At 50.6% G+C, this 15355-nt stretch overlaps 2 protein-coding genes across 2 annotated transcripts; both read right to left on the reverse strand.

Moving 5' to 3' along the window:
- Positions 1 to 908: 908 nt before the first annotated feature.
- On the reverse strand, positions 909 to 8334 carry C1R (complement C1r). The gene is made up of 11 exons (XM_064723825.1): positions 8199 to 8334; positions 7288 to 7522; positions 6857 to 7049; positions 6532 to 6675; positions 6211 to 6407; positions 5580 to 5727; positions 5374 to 5495; positions 4718 to 4796; positions 4190 to 4330; positions 2398 to 2472; positions 909 to 2168 (listed from the first exon to the last, which is right to left on the reverse strand). Coding segments are annotated over exons 1-11 (2139 nt in total). The 5' UTR covers positions 8201 to 8334; the 3' UTR covers positions 909 to 1365.
- Positions 8335 to 13047: 4713 nt separating this feature from the next.
- Positions 13048 to 15210, reverse strand: RBP5 (retinol binding protein 5). Its single transcript, XM_064723862.1, has 4 exons — positions 14549 to 15210; positions 14116 to 14294; positions 13535 to 13636; positions 13048 to 13182 (listed from the first exon to the last, which is right to left on the reverse strand). The coding sequence occupies exons 1-4, from the start codon at positions 14619 to 14621 to the stop codon at positions 13129 to 13131; spliced, it is 408 nt and encodes a 135-aa protein (XP_064579932.1). The 5' UTR covers positions 14622 to 15210; the 3' UTR covers positions 13048 to 13128.
- Positions 15211 to 15355: the final 145 nt, after the last annotated feature.

Consider the following 15355-nt stretch of genomic DNA (forward strand, 5'->3'; position numbering starts at 1 on the left):
TCTACAGGATCCCTGCTCCAACAGAACCACACCTGACACTCCAGGAGAGCTGCAGCCACAATTCCAATGGGACTGCTACCAACACCCTGACCAAGAGAGTGTCAGGTTGTGTTCTGACTCTGTCAGTGTTGTTTTAGTTTACTGCAATGTTTATTTTATCTTTTTATTTTCTTCCCTAGTAAAGAATTGTTATTCTGCTCCCATATTTTTTGCCTGAGAGCCCCTAAATTTAAAATTTTGTAGCAACTCGGAGGGAGGGGGTTTACACTTTCCATTTTAGAGGAGCTCCTGCCTTCCTTAGCAGACACCTGTCTTTAAACCAAGACATAAAGCACCTTCAGTTTTGTGCAACAAGAAAAACATTATTGGATTGTTGGACTAGTAACCAGGTATCTTATAACTTGTTTCTCTCAGTGACTCATAAGAACACAGTAGGGTATTTTGCAGTAGAAAAGCTAGTTAAGAAGACAGATCCAGAGAATACCCACAACACAAGAGAGGTTGGCTTTTCTCTGAGTAAGCATCATTTTAGAGATGCTGTCCTGCAGCTATAGCTTTATTTCATATAGTATAAAAAAAAAAACAACTCCATCCTCAGCTTCTGATCAGTAAAGTTTCCTGAGCTCCCTTCTCCATGAGATTGGTTGTTGCCTTCCCTGGTTTTGGAATGTGGCATCACACAGGCAAGTTATTTTTGCCTCCCTTGAAGCCACCTGGGATTTCAGGCCGTGTAATCTAATGATAGTTTTGGGACAGATAAGCAGCTGCTATATGCCATTGCAGAACTGGAAACACTTTAGTGGTAGGTAAAGCAACCCCTATACAAAGTCCAAAAGTCCAGGTCAATCTTACACAAAAGTTGCTACCAGTGCTGAAAAGTATTCAGTTGTTAAAACATAGACAAAAAAAACCGTGAAACACCTGGTTTATTCAGCAAGTATTTTAATATTCAGACTCATACTGACGCCAATGGGCTTACGCACACTGTACTCAGCAGAAACTACCCCCTCCTTCAAGGAAGTCTTCTTGCCTGCAACCTTCCCACAAAAGAGAGTACAAAAGTAGACTGCAGTAGTCTCATGATATCATCAGCATTTCAAACCTTAACATGTTTGCTGCCATGAGATTTCCTGAGACAATTAAGGCTTCATCCGGTTATATGATTTGTATGAGACAGAACACCCACAAAGGCATCTCCCAAGCTGCCAACCAAACAGGATGGCAGCTTTCAGAAGTGCTTGTGATGGAGATTACATGCTTTGCACGTTCAAAAAATCTTTGGGACATCATGAAAAGCTTTGGCTATGACTTGCTGTGTCTGGAAATTGATATGCTAGTGGTGCTCAGGTAGTAGGACAGCAATACCTAGGGCCTGTCCTCCTTTACTATCCCATTGATCCAGTCCAGATAGTTGAGGATCTTGGTGTAGAAGCCGTAGCCCGTGCCACAGCCGATTCCCCACGAAACGATGCCGGTAGCCACCCAGCGACCGCTTTCCCTGTCCAACACCGTGAGGACGCTCCCGCTATCCCCCTGGCAAGTATCCTTCTTGCCTTCCAGGAAGCCAGCACAGAACATGTTCTCAGAGAAAACCATTGGGATACCTTTCTTGTTACTGTCTAGCCAACTCTGACACTTCTCTTGAGCCACTGCTGGTAGGCTCACATACTTCAAATCGCTTGAGATGCGGTTCTTGTCCACACCAAAGCCACTCACGTAGCCCATGTGCCCGTGGGCGTAGAACGAGGTGTTGGTGGCATCTGGGAGACAGATGGGCAGCAGTGTAGGGCCCAGGGTTACTGGGTTTTTCAGCTCCAGCAGGGCTATGTCCCCGTTGAAGTTGTGCTCATCTTTAGGGTTGAAATCCGGGTGGATAAAGATCCTGCGCACAGGGTGGTTACCCATCTTGTGGAGCTCGTCTACGTTGGTGTGGCCGAGGAAAATGTCAGCCTCCTCTGCCAGCTGCTCCAGGCTCACATTGTTCTGTACTGCTCCTTTGGGGAAGATGGTGTGGGCAGCAGTCAGGATCCAGCGATCGCCCAGGAGGGCACCACCCCCTCGTCCATTGATGCCAGTCAGAGCCTGCCAAGGAAAATTGCCTCTCTTTGCTGCTTTGCCACCCAAGATCCTCTGGACTTCAAAAACGGGATGGACTGGCTTCCCACACACTGTGGAGAAACACAAGAACATGACACCTATCCTCTGTTGTCCTGGCTTTTCTCTCTCTTTCCTCACTATCACTGTTTGATTTCACTTTATTTTGGCTTTCTGGACAGTTTTACCTTTTCCCTCCCAGATATAGCTATTCTCACACCCCTACCTGTATGCTGTCCCACTTTTGTACTGATTGTAAGCATGAGTCAGAAAATACCAGGTGAAGTCAGAGTTTTTACTGACCTGGCAAGCAGGATGGAATTCTCTTCTGGCCATCTTGATCCAGCCAGGTTCCCTCAGAAGAACAGGTGAATCTTTCTGTAGGATGAGAGGGAAGGGAATGAGACCCAGGCCTGCAGGCATGGGGTGAGAAAATAGAATGGAATGGAATGGAATGGAATGGAATGGAATGGAATAGAATAGAATAGAATAGAATAGAATAGAATAGAATAGAATAGAATAGAATAGAATAGAATAGAATAGAATAGAATAGAATAGAATAGAATAGAATAGAATAGAATAGAATAGAATAGAATATTTTCAAGAGGTTCCGTAGCCCTTCCATCCCAAAGCATCTTTCCTGGGAGAAGCTGCCTGTGGTAGAGTGTGAGATGTTTCTGTCCGTACATTTTGAAGCAGGACCTCAGTTCCAGGGGAGCAGTAAAGCTGCAGTAAAGCAGGCACTATAGAAGAAAAGGTTGAAGGGCCATCTGCGTGAAGTCTTATCTTCACTGGGTCCACAGGTGTACAGAGCACTGTTTGACCTTATTTAGCTCAAAGAAGAGAGAGAAGTAGTAAAAGCATGGATTTTAGATTCAAACTTCTGGTGTTGGTAGTTTGCAGGGAGTAGGACAAGGTGGTTTGTCCCAGAAATGGGAACCAGATGAGTCAGGTGCTGTACATGATAAGTATCTATTTCTGAGCCTAAGTTGCAGGTCAGCTAAACTTGACTGTCACCTCTCAACACAAACTCTACTACCTCCAACACTCTTGCTTTTCTTAGAAAGTTTGTGCTGGCGACTAAAAATAAATTTTGTACAATTTGTCTTAATGCTGAAGTAAATGCTTCTGAGAAAGTGTTTGCTGTTGTCTTTTAAAATGGATTAAATTAGGATGACTCCACACCAGAATTTGGCTGCAGCTGATATTTGCTTGCTCCTGATTTTTCTTCTGATGAGACTGATCTCTGAATTTATATGAAGGAGTTAAACTCAGATGCAAGAATAATCAAGTTCAACATTAATACCAACTTAACTCTTGAGTAGCATGTCACCTCTCTCCAGCACAACCGTGCATCTATGCTGGTAACTGTATCCAGGAACTGATTCAGATTAATTTTTTTTCCTTGTGGAGGCTAAATGAGCAACCAAGGCAAGGAAATAATGAACTCCTTATGCTGTTCTTGGGATCAAAGGTCCTGCGTCATCAAGCAATGTCTCAGGTGTAAAAAGAACAAATGTGAATGGTTTGGAATGATGACTTAAGTTTTCTGAGGTGCTGCATTAAAATAGCTTTTTCTGCAAGTATGTTATTTAGCTGTTAGATATCTCTGCAGCTGAACAATATTCCAAAGAGCTAAACCGCACTGCACTGGACCAGAGGGTGTGTTTATTTATTTGCCTCTGTAGCAACTCAGACTGATGCAGTGAGTTTTGTGGATTTTGGTGATTCCCAGACACCATGCCTCAAATTTCAGTGAAAGAATGCAATCCACCAGAAAAGAATGAAATCTGCTAGGAAAGAAAAAAAAAAGAATTGCAACTCTAGCTGAGAGAATATGACCTTTGGCAAAAGTTAAGGGGAGCATGGAAGAGGGATGTGATGGGCTCTGGGAATGAAGCAAGGTGGGAATAGGCTGAGACAAAAAGACTCCAGCAATATGCTGCAGGGTCAAGAAAAGACTGGAGTCTTCACAGGAGGCAAGCATGAGCCCTAAGCCTGGGAAGAAGAGCTGATTCTAATTGAAACGTGGGAGGGCTTTCCAGGCCCAGGTGTATTACAGCAACACAGGTGTCCGTGTGTGATCAGGACTCACCGCCGCCCGTCCCTGTGACGATGTGATAATAGGGCTCATTGCACCGGTATGCAATCACCGACTGGTACTCATTGTTTGCAGGCTCCTTAAGGTAGCTGAATGCACCATTGGTCACGTTTTTGGGGCTGCCACAGTTCACAACTACAAGAAAAGGGAAAAAATAAAACATGAATCAACAGCAGACTGACTGCAAGTCTGGGCATTGGGGCCAGGATGTGAAGGACCAGTTAGGACAGTGGGCAAAGAGAGGTTGTCCCAAAAGAGATCCCAGATTAGGATCTTTTGCTTTAAGATATTGCAATATCATAGTAATTTGGGAGTGATATTTAGGTATTTTTGTAAGGGAGGAAAAACATTTGAATTTTTTGCAAGAAGAAAAATGTGAATCAATGTTGGACCTCCATAGGTTCTTCAGACAGCACATCCATGAGGCTATGGACTAAGTGAGTCAGAGAGGCTGAATTTCCCACATTCCAGGAGCAGGAAAGCCACAGCAGAGGATGTTATTCCCGTTCTCAGATCACTCACCTTCACAGCGGGGCATGGGTTGATGCCATGTGCCATCAGCCTGGCAGACAGCCGTGAAGGACATCAGCTTTTTGTCACCCTACATGGGAGAGAAAAACATCTGTTGGTTGTACAGAGTCCCTAATTCCTTCCCCACATTTAAATATTATTCTGTGTGCCCATCTTTTCACTGCTGTCCAATATTTGCCCCTCTGCAGTCTGTTCCAGTTGCTGTCTCCTCTTTTCCCTGTATCCTGTAATTGCCACGGGCTACACATTCTTCATAGCAGGCCAAGATGCAGCCAGCAGGTATAAACCCACAATGAGTCAGAGATGCTACCCAGCCCTAGCAATAGAATGGCAAGGGAGGCAGGTAACATCTGCTTTCATCTTCTGGTTTCATATCCTTCCAAAGAGATGTTCTTGTCTACCTTGTCTAACTTTTCCTGGGATCTTTGTCTTTAATCTTCTACCAGGGCTTCATGAAAGAGTAACTGCATAAGGAAGAGAGCTAAGAAAAGAGAAACCACTGGAAAAAGCTGAGAGAAGCAAAGTAGAAACAGAAAGGACAAGAGGTTGCCATGAGTGAAATCTCCAGAGAAGTTCAACCAAAAGTGAAAGGCACGAAGAGAAGACAAAAGAGAATACGGCTGAAGGGAGTGGAGAAGGGATCTCACCTCCATCAGGTGATACCCAGTCTTGCAGCTGACAACAACATAGTCCTGAAATTGGTACACAGGCTGCAGGTCTCTGATGATGGTGAACTGATCCCGTGGGACAGGCTGTGGGCACCGTATTTCTGCGAGACAGTGGGACAGGTTAGGCTGGCATTAGCAAACAGTGTCAGTGGGCTGTAGTAGCCTCTGTGGGAGAAATCCCTTACTCTCTGAGGTGTAGTGGATCTTCCAGCCACGGCTGAACCCTGAGTCATCAGTGAGGAAGAGTATGTCCACCTCATTGCTGTTGGTTTCAATGATGCCAGGTGGTTTCCTGCCACAGAATTCACCAATCTCTCTCCCTCGGGCTTGGATCTGATGAGGAAAACAAGTATCACAGGGAGAGAAACAGAAACACACATGCCTCTCTGCCTCAGAATGCCTGTTTCGACCCAGAGCAAATTTACCAGAGTGCCTGTGATGGTGAATAGGGCTGGTTGTCAGACCCACCTTTGCTGATGCCTTCACTAACAGATCAGAACTACAGACTGACCCAGCACAAGCTCTGCTTCTCCCTTCTCTGGGAATCAGAGATATCAGTCCCTGAGATTAAATCAAAAGGAAATTAAACTGGAAGAAGGATGGGTTCTTTTCCTTCACTCACAGGGGCCTATGACCCAGAGCCTCTGACCTCAGGACAGTGGTAATTAAATGCACTGAGGGAGAGACAGTGCTGGGGCATTCGTGCTGGGGCATTCTGCTTGTGCTGATCCCATATTTCTCGTCTTAGTGGTGTCCCCACGACTCCTGTCCGGGTCTGGCAGCAGGGTTGGGAGGAGAATTTGCGAATCTCAGTACCTTGAGCTGGTCATAAGGACAGTGGACTTGCTGGTGATCATCAATCTCAAAGGGTTCCAAGAACCTGAGGGCGATGGACAGGCCCTCCTGCAGACGGATGCTGTAGTTACACCGGAGGTACTCGGGGTAGGGCTGCGGGTACTCGGGGCTGCTCAGGTACCCAGAGGTCTCCGTGAACAACTCACTGCTGCACTCCACTGTGAAGAGGAGGAAAAGATAGGTCACATCGTGGGGATGTGCCTCCTGCAGCCCCACCATCTGCTTCCTAAGTCACTTCTCCCAAACTGCCTGCTCCTCTGATCTTTTAAAATTTCTCTTTACCTTTGCAGGAGTGCTGGTCACTCTGAAGCTGGTAGCCAATCCGGCAAGAACAGAAGTAGCCACCCACATAGTTGTGACAGAAGTGCTGGCATTGAGGCCTTTCATTGTTCTCGGCAGCATTGTTAGGATCACATTCATCCAGATCTGAAGACACAGGAAGTCAAGGGGCAAGGGGAAGAAAGTGTTAAACCTCCCTGCTCTACACTGACAGTACTTAGAGATCCGTATCCTTGCCTGAAGCTTCTCTATTTGCCTGGCAAGGAGGGAAATTGGTTGGAGCCACATAGGCTTTTCCTTCTGCATGCCGAGGGTATTTCCTACTCACCCACAGCTCTGTAGGATGCCAGGAAGCCCCTGTAGGGAATCACTGTGCCGTTGTCTTCATTGGAGAAATCAGAGTGAAATTCCAGGTGCATCTTTCTCCCCTTAGATACAAACTCCTTTCTTCCCGGGTGATTGCCTGTGGTCGACCCAAGCCTGCCACAATATCTGCCCAAGTCCTTCTTGTCTGCTTTGATCTGTCAGAGTTAAGGTGAAATCAGTGCAGGCTCAAAAAATTGAGCCTGCTCCACACACTGATATTACCCAACCATGAGTTGTCAGTGTTTGCTCCTCCCATTTCTATCTTTAACTCCTTCCCTTTCCTTCATGGGAAGCATCACAGGAGGAGTCCTGGTGGATGGGGAGCCATTGCACTTGGTGGCCCCTGGGCTGCCATCTCCAGGCACCCCCTGGCCCAGGAGTCTGTGCACGTACCTTAACATAGTCGTAGAAGCAGGACTCAGATGGCTCCAGGTCAAAGTATTTGAAGGTCAGCTTCACCACATAGCCTTTTGGGACCTGGATATCCCAGCTGCTGGTGTTATCGTTGGGATATGGCTTGGGATAACTGGGGGATCTGATCTCCCCAAAAAGGGGAGAACCTCTTGGGACAGGACTGGAACCAATCACTCCAAAAAAGAGGAAGGCCCATGGGAGACAAGGAACATGCCTGTGAACACGACAAATAAACGATGACATTGCACAAAATTAGGTCATTCAAAATCAGGAGAGACTTCACAACTGATTTGTGCACTGTCCAGAGGAATGCAAACACAGGAAGCCTGGTTGCAGAACCAGCTCCTGGCTTGGATCACTCAGGAACAAGAAGGGCAGCTGAAATGAAGACACCAGCACTAACAAGGTTCCAGCAAGCCACTGTACTAGCCTCTACAGAGAAATTCATTAACCCAGGAAGCAGTGTGGAGGAGCATGGGTGAATTCCCTGAGTAAGGTCTGCATGTCCCCAGAAGCTGTAGGGCTGATTCTTATAGAACCAGGAGAAGGTTGGTCCCCCTTGATCCCGGGCCAGTGAGTTGTTTTGGGTTATCACTAGTTTAGGATCCTTGGCCAGGATCTCAAGATCTCAAGCTCCGTTTGCTGTGGAGCAATTCTCTAGTGTCTCCTGGGCAGCCCTCTCGCCACTCATGCCTCCAAAAGTTGGCACTCACATTTTTTATCTCTCATTCTGCGCATCTCCCCCCTCGCCCTCCGTGTTCCTCCGGAACAAGCTCACTGCCCAGCGCACCAGCTCAGCCCCGTTGTGCTACTCTCCTCCCTGGAAAAGTCTGAGCCCCAGGACCCCCACCCTCCCCCAGGGCTGTGCCCCTGCCCGGAGCCCGACTCACATCTCCGTGCGCTCCCGCTGCCCGTGCAGCCCGGCGGAGCTCGGAGCGGCGGCCGGCGGGGAGCCGGGGCGGGACCGGGGCAGGAGGAGGAGGAGGGAGCTCGGGAGGCAGGAGCGGGGAACAGAAAGCGGGACTGCGAGCAGCCTGGCCCCGGACCAGGCCGGTCCCAGCGCCGGCTCTGCTGCCCTCTGCTGCCGAGCGCCCCGGGCCCGGCCCGCCAGCACTGAGCCGGGGGAGCCCCGGGGGAGTCCCGGCCTGGCCACGCATGCAGAGCCAAGAGACCTATCCTGGCCCTGGAAGCAGGAAAACCATTGCCTGAGACCCCTCCGAGGGCTTAGTCTGCTATCCAGGATCTGCTCCGAGTTTGTTCCCGCCGAAAATGTCCTCCTCCAAAGACACCCCCCAGTCCCCCCGGGCTCTTTTCTGGTTTAGAAAGATGAGAAAATTTATAGTCTTCACAAGTTAGTTCAAACTTTAAAAAAATCAAGCTGAAATGAAGCTGTCAAAAAAGATAAGTTTTCTCAATTCTGACCTGCTGAAGAGCACTTATGAGATTTCTGGGGGGTGGGAACTGGGATGACCCTCAAGGAAAGCAAGAAGCCTCAGGCACTTGAGTTAAAAAGATATTAAGAAAAATGAAAGTCTACAGAATTAAAGGCATTCTGAGAACAAATCCCTTTTCAAGGACCCCTCTTGATGTTTCTTCTGCAAGCATTTTTAGGAGAACCAAGATAGATAGATAAGGCCCTCTATTTAATGGGGAAATGAGAAAATATAGCAGCTTGAAAACCCCTTTCAGGCTTTTAACAACATAGTGCCCAAGACATGTATTTATGTCCCCAGTTTTATGAAGTTTAAAATTTCTTGGCTTTCAAGCTTTGGTGGAAGAGATAAAACACCATTTTAGTGTTTTTCCTTGGAATTATGAGTGGCTTCCGAGAGGTTAGGAAGTGTCTTGCATTGAAATCAGAGGAAGTAATTCACAGCCACAAAAACATGTTGAATGAAGATGAAAATAGTGTTAAAAAGAATGAAGAAAGCAGCTTTGGGATATTTATGGAAGTGTACAAGAGAACCTGTTCATCAAATATCTTTGAATTATTTTCCCAAAAAGATGACATAAACACATAATTAATGCCACTGCTATAATACCATATGACCCCACATATCAGATTTAAGATTAAAGAGGGAACATTATCCCAGTACTTCCTGATGTCCTCTGCATGATGAACATACTTGGGCAGGCTCACTGCTGTGCTGTGCCATGCTGGAGCGGTTTCTTACTCAGAAACCACACCTGGAAAGCAGTGGGAAGAGTGTTCTCTGGGAAAGTACGGACAGACAGACAGCCCTGGGGATCCTTTGTGGAAATGGATAATTTCGCTGTGTCCTTGACAAGCAATCCTCTATCCAGGGGGCACTTACTGGGAGTGTCCTGTGGCACTTTCAAAGCACATCTGCCGTGTCCTCAATGCCTTTTACCGTCCCGACAGCACCATTTGGGATGACAGGAGACGAGTTCAGCCGGTGAAGCAGGGGGGTTGGCTGGGGACACATCCAGCCCGAGCAGCGCTCCCCTGACACACATCCTAGAGCCCGCCTGGCTGGGAGAGCACAGCGGCACCCTCAGGGCAGCTCCAGAGCTCCCACTGCTGGCCTGCCCTGCTCCGGGCAACCCTCTTCCTCCTGCTGGGCTGGGGCCAAGAAATAGCGTGGTTTTTTCCTTGGAAGGACATATGTGCCCATCTTTGCTTAGGGGCAGAATTCCTGTAGGACCACGGAATATATGTAGGACCACAGAATGCCAAAACTGGCCCCTGTTTGCTGCCTGTGGGCCTCAGCTGCATCACAAGTGCTCTGGACAATAAATACAGACAATATCAGAGAAAAGTAAAAAAACTGTAGATCTTCAGCACGGTCAAAGATCGTGCTCTATAAGATCCTCTTATAGAGCAAGAACCCTGCTTTGAATACAGTGTCTTGCAGGAGGTCGTTGGAAAGAAATCTGCTTTACAGACTCAGAAACCATGAAAATATCTTCTGGCATGTGGACTAGATCCTCTTGTCCACAGTGAACAAGGAGCTGGGTATTTTATCCTCAAGCCTGAGTCAAGGAGGACAGAGAATTACCTCTGTTTGGTCTCTTGCAGCTATACCACCTACCCTAGAGCACAGCAGGGCTGCACACCCAGTCTCACCTCACTGAGCTGCTTCCCCAGGGCACTCTACATTCAACCCTGTTGATCTGACTACTCAAAGTACCCAAAGGCTTGGCTGGAGCCCTCTGGGGACACTGCCATTGGGCTTGGCCTTCACACAGCCAGGCCTGTGAGAGAGTGGCTCTTTCAGACAAATCATGCTGCTTCTGCAGCTCTGGCTGGTAGGGAGAGGATGACCAAGACCAAAAGAAGGTTCAGAACTCAAACAGAGGATCTTTCCCCTGATATGAGATGGTGAGCAGCAGAAACAGCACCTTGGCAGTCTATTTCTGTGTCTTCTAAATCAAGGAGCAGAACCAAGTGTAATACCCTGAGGGGTACACAGTTCTGCAGCACCAGCCACTCACCAATATCACACCTCCTCCCACCTGAGTCCTCCCAATATCACAACTTTCCCCTGCTTTACAGTGGCATCCTCACTTCCCATAGCCTCATGTCTCAGCAATGCAGTTCTGTGGGGTAAAGTCACCATCTGACTTAGGCATCACACCTTTCATGATTATGAAAGGAAAAACTGAATTATTAATGCTGGTAGTTACTACCTGAAGGCCTAGAATATGTTGCAGTACTATCCCCTATGATTATCATTAGTGTGGGGACCACATCAAGTGAGTAATGACTCTTATCTCTGGTTCTGGCCCAATCAGATGATTCCTGAAGAAGAGAGGCTGTCATGGATACATGATGTCTGGCAATGAGTCAGAAGTAATCTACTTGGCCTATCACCTCACAGGAAAATTACATGGATGGCAGAAGAGTCTGGCTAATCACCTGAAGGCAATAGTGTCTGCCATCCAACCAGAATGAAGGCTCAGAAGAGGAGAGTTTGTACCAGCTTGTGTTGCAGGGCCTGGAATGAGCAGATTAGTTGTTGGTCACACAGTCTGGAAGATGCCAGCCTGGACATGGTGAGGTGGGCTCAGTGCTGAGCATCAGGAGCAGCTCTGAGGGCGTTCTTGTGGCATGGAAGAGTGCAAAGAGGGCAGCAGTGGAAGCAGCTCCAGCTGCTGTCTGCCTTCTGCAGCTTCATGGTACAACAAAGGTCATGTAGAGGTTCCCTGTGGTAGAAGGAGTGATGGGCTGAGGAGGTCTGCACACAGCAGGCATGCTGGATGGCCTGGCTCTGGCTGCTCACCAGCTTTGATTGTGGTGCCCAAATTGTGGATTGTGGATACTGACAGGGTGCTCCTGCCTCACATGTCCCCAGATACAACCATAAAGAGTCAGAGGTTGACACTGTAGGCACAGCTGCAGCTCCCCAAGCCCTTGCCCATCACATGTTCTGAAGTAATGCTTTTCTCATGGCACTCATCTTCGCAGTTTCCTGAAAAGAAGCTCTCCAGAAAACACTATTTTTAAATGATTGCCGGCAGAAAAAATAAAGGCCTTATATTTTAAAAATCTGCCAATCTCTTGGCTCTTTGTGGTGTCAGTAGTTGCACATCTTTGTATACCCTGTCTTTCAACCTTCTGTTGGGGGGCAACAGAAGGTTATTTTCCAGGAATAACTGCCTGTGGACTTGCGCCCAACCCATAAAGTGTCATAATTAAAGAACAGCCCTCTTTGTGGCATGGGTCTGGGTTTTCAGGGGACCTCACCTCCTCTGGTTGTGCCCCTTGGTCTCCAGCTGCAGATAGCTGTGGACCAGAGGATGGTTGTGAGGAGACCCCGCCAAGAACGCCAGAAGGAATGCTGGGGCTAGAGAGGGGGCTGTGGTTTCTGACCCCACGAAGAGATCCTGACCCTTCCTCACCCACGGGACCTTTTCAGGAAGGTGGTGAACATGGGGCTGAGTACTCCAGCCAGCCCTCCCCCTTCACACCATCAAGTGAGAATCCTAGACTCTGAAGGACAAGTTCTGATCCTACCCATCCTGCTTGAGGATCCCAAGAAGCTGTGGCTGCCCCATCCCTGGAAGTGCTCAAGGTCAGACTGGATGAGGCTTTAAGCCACATGATCTAAATGAAATGTCACACAATCACAGAATCATTTAGGTTGGAAAAGACCTCCAAGAGCATCAAATTTAACATTTGATCGATCGTCAACCTTTTCAAAGAGACCATGGCAGCAAGAGCCACATCCAATCATTTTGTGAACACTTCTGGAGATGGTGACTCCACCACCTCCTTGGGTAGTCCATTTCAATGAAGAAAAATTTCTTCTGAATTCTAGGGGAGGCCTGGAACTAAATGATCTTTAACATCCTTACAACCCAAGCCATTCCATGGTTCTATGATCCTACGATCCCAGGGAGAACGCAGCATCCCCAGAGGACCAGAGAAGACGGCAGGTGATGCCTGCAGAAGCAGCCTGAGCTACCCCTGCCCACTCGGGCACCGACCCCCCAGTCCCGGCGGGCACGGCGGGGTCCGGCCGCGGTGGAGCGGCGGGAGGAGCGCGGGAGCTGCGGGGCCGGGCCGGTGCCGGGGCAGCCCCCGCCCCGCTCCTCCCCGAGCGCTCTTATTCTGAAAGGAGCCTCCGCGCCGCCGGCGGCCCAGCGCTCCCGCCCCGGCCCGTCCCGCTGCCCGCCTCCCGCTGCCGCCGGCCCGGCCCAGCCGTGACCCCCGGCCGGCCCGGCCGCCGCTGGCCGGTGGGCGAGGCTCAAGAAAACACGCTGCTACGGGGGGGCTCGGCTCGATCGGGTCGTGTTTCTTTTTCTTTCTCGCACTGGGGAGCGCGGGTCCCGCCCGGGCATCTCTGCGGGAAGCGTTCACTTCACCTTCTGGAAAACCTGGACGCAGACCTCGTCTTCGGCAGTCATGCGCTGGGAAAGGGGAGGCAAGAGAGGAGTTCAGGTTGGATCCCCTCCTGCCTCTCCCCAGTTCTGCCAGCCCTCCCGCTGCTGGCTGGAGCCCTCCCAAAGCCCCTGCGGGTCTGGCTGCAGGGCAGGGAAGGGACATCGCCTTTGTGGAGCTGTTGAACTTTTGTGTTTAACTTTTAAACCCTGGAGGCGGATGTTTGTGTGCAGCGGTGGCTGCCCCCCGCAGAGCCGGGGACGAGGTCTCAGAGAAGGGGGAAGGAAACTGCAGGGCCGGCTCAGAGCCAACAGCGCCCACACTGTGTCCCCCCACTCGCTGTGACCGGGATTTTGCAAGCTGCAGCGGACCCCTCCTCACCAGATGGAGCTGGTCCCCCTCCAACCAGTGCCTCCAGCCGCGGTTCCTCTTCTCTCCGAGCTGCTCGCACACCAGCTGATCCCCCTCCCAGGACACGGTTGTCTGAAGGGAAGGAGACGGGAGACATGGTCCTGAACAAATGGATCAGTGTGATACCTGTTTCCAGCGCTGACACTGGCTGTTCCTCTCCGACACAATGTCAAATGCAGTCCCTGATCTGGTGTCTCTTTAGTGGCTCCTTGGGACAGATGGTCTTTGTTGGAGGTGAATGACCCTCTGGCTTCCAAGTGCAACAACAGAGTTCTGCCAAGTGGCCCGACAATCTATCTTTTCAGGGCTTTGCTCCAGAGGATAATATTCTCTGGATCCCAGAGAACTGGTTTCTGGCTCTCTGCTGCTCATTCTCTTGGCAGTGAGTGATTTACTCATAGAACCACTTACTTCTGGACCTGCAGAGGCATGCCAGCTCTGAGCTCTGGGCTTGGTTCTCACCTGGGTATTGAGTCAAAAAGCTGAGCAAGTCCCTGAACTCTTTAGCACACCCCCGTCCCCTGTGAAACTGCACTGCTTGGCTTTCTCACCTGGCACTTGCGTCCATCCACGGGTCCCAGGTCTTCCTCAAACTGGACTCCCACGTCGAAATCCATAACATAGTCCCGCAGGGAGGTGATGGTGCGGATGACCATGTGATCTCCCGTGTGGATAATCTCTTTGTCCGGCTTCAGTAGGCAGACCAGCTTTCGCAGGACCACGTTGATATCTAGAGGATGAGAAAGAGGGGAGATGTGCAGAAGACCCGGGCCCCTCCTCCAGCAGAGCTCCTCCACTTTTTTAGCCAAGGAGCATCAGCCATAGTACCTCTTTTCCTCTCCTACCACAGCGCAAAAGTGGTGGTAGGAGACGAAGGACCAGAAGGTTCCCAGTTCCCTTCCTCTTTCCCCTTTCCGACTCTTAACTTTTTGGAGATACGGAACTAAAGAGGAGGAGGGAGCGCGATGGGGAGGGGAGCGTTACCTAAAGCGCGCAGGTAATTGTCCATGTTCTCTTGGGAGACGAAGCGGTAATAGCCGGTGAGGTTGGGAGGCATACCGGGGCACAGGGACGCGGCGGACGGTGCGGAGGAAGGAGCGCAAGCAGCCGGGCAGCAGCGGGGCCGGGGCCAGGCTGGCTCTCCGGGCGGGCCGGTGGCTGTCCCGCGGCGCGGAGCGGCCCGGTCCCCGCGCCCCCCGCCGCAGTAAGAGTCTCCGCTCCGGGGGGCGCGGAAAGGCCCGGGACGGCCCCTGCTCCAGCATCTCCGCCTCGCCTGGGCAGGACGTAGGGACGGCGGGTTACCTCCTCACCCTCCGCCCTCCTCCGGGGCTGCCCGTGTTAAACTCTGGACTTCCAACCAGCGGCAAGGAGCCCGCCCTCTCCGGCCCCTCCACACACCGTGGCGCCGGTGGATGCGAGCTTCGTCGGAGCAGTGCCCCGGCCTGCGCTCCCCACGGTGCGGACACCCCGTCGAGGAGAGGCGGCGGCGGCAGCTCCGCACTCCCCAGCCCGAGCCGGGGCTCCGGGTGCGCTCTGCAGCCCCTTGCCCCCGCATCCCCCCCGACCTCCACGCCCTCCTCGTCCCGGTGTCGAAGCTTCCCCCTTCCGCGGGCAGGCGCCCGCAGCCGTCGCCGCGCTCCACGGACAGCCCGGCCCGCAGTGGCGAGACGAGGAGCGGCCGGCGCGCCCCGCCTGCATCCCGATCCCGCATCCTGGTCCCGCATCCCGATCCCGCATCTCGGTCCCGCATCTCGGTCCTGTATCCCTATCCCGCATCCCCATCCCGTATCC

This window comes from Zonotrichia leucophrys, chromosome 1 (assembly GCF_028769735.1).
Source record: "Zonotrichia leucophrys gambelii isolate GWCS_2022_RI chromosome 1, RI_Zleu_2.0, whole genome shotgun sequence".
NCBI lineage: Eukaryota > Metazoa > Chordata > Aves > Passeriformes > Passerellidae > Zonotrichia > Zonotrichia leucophrys.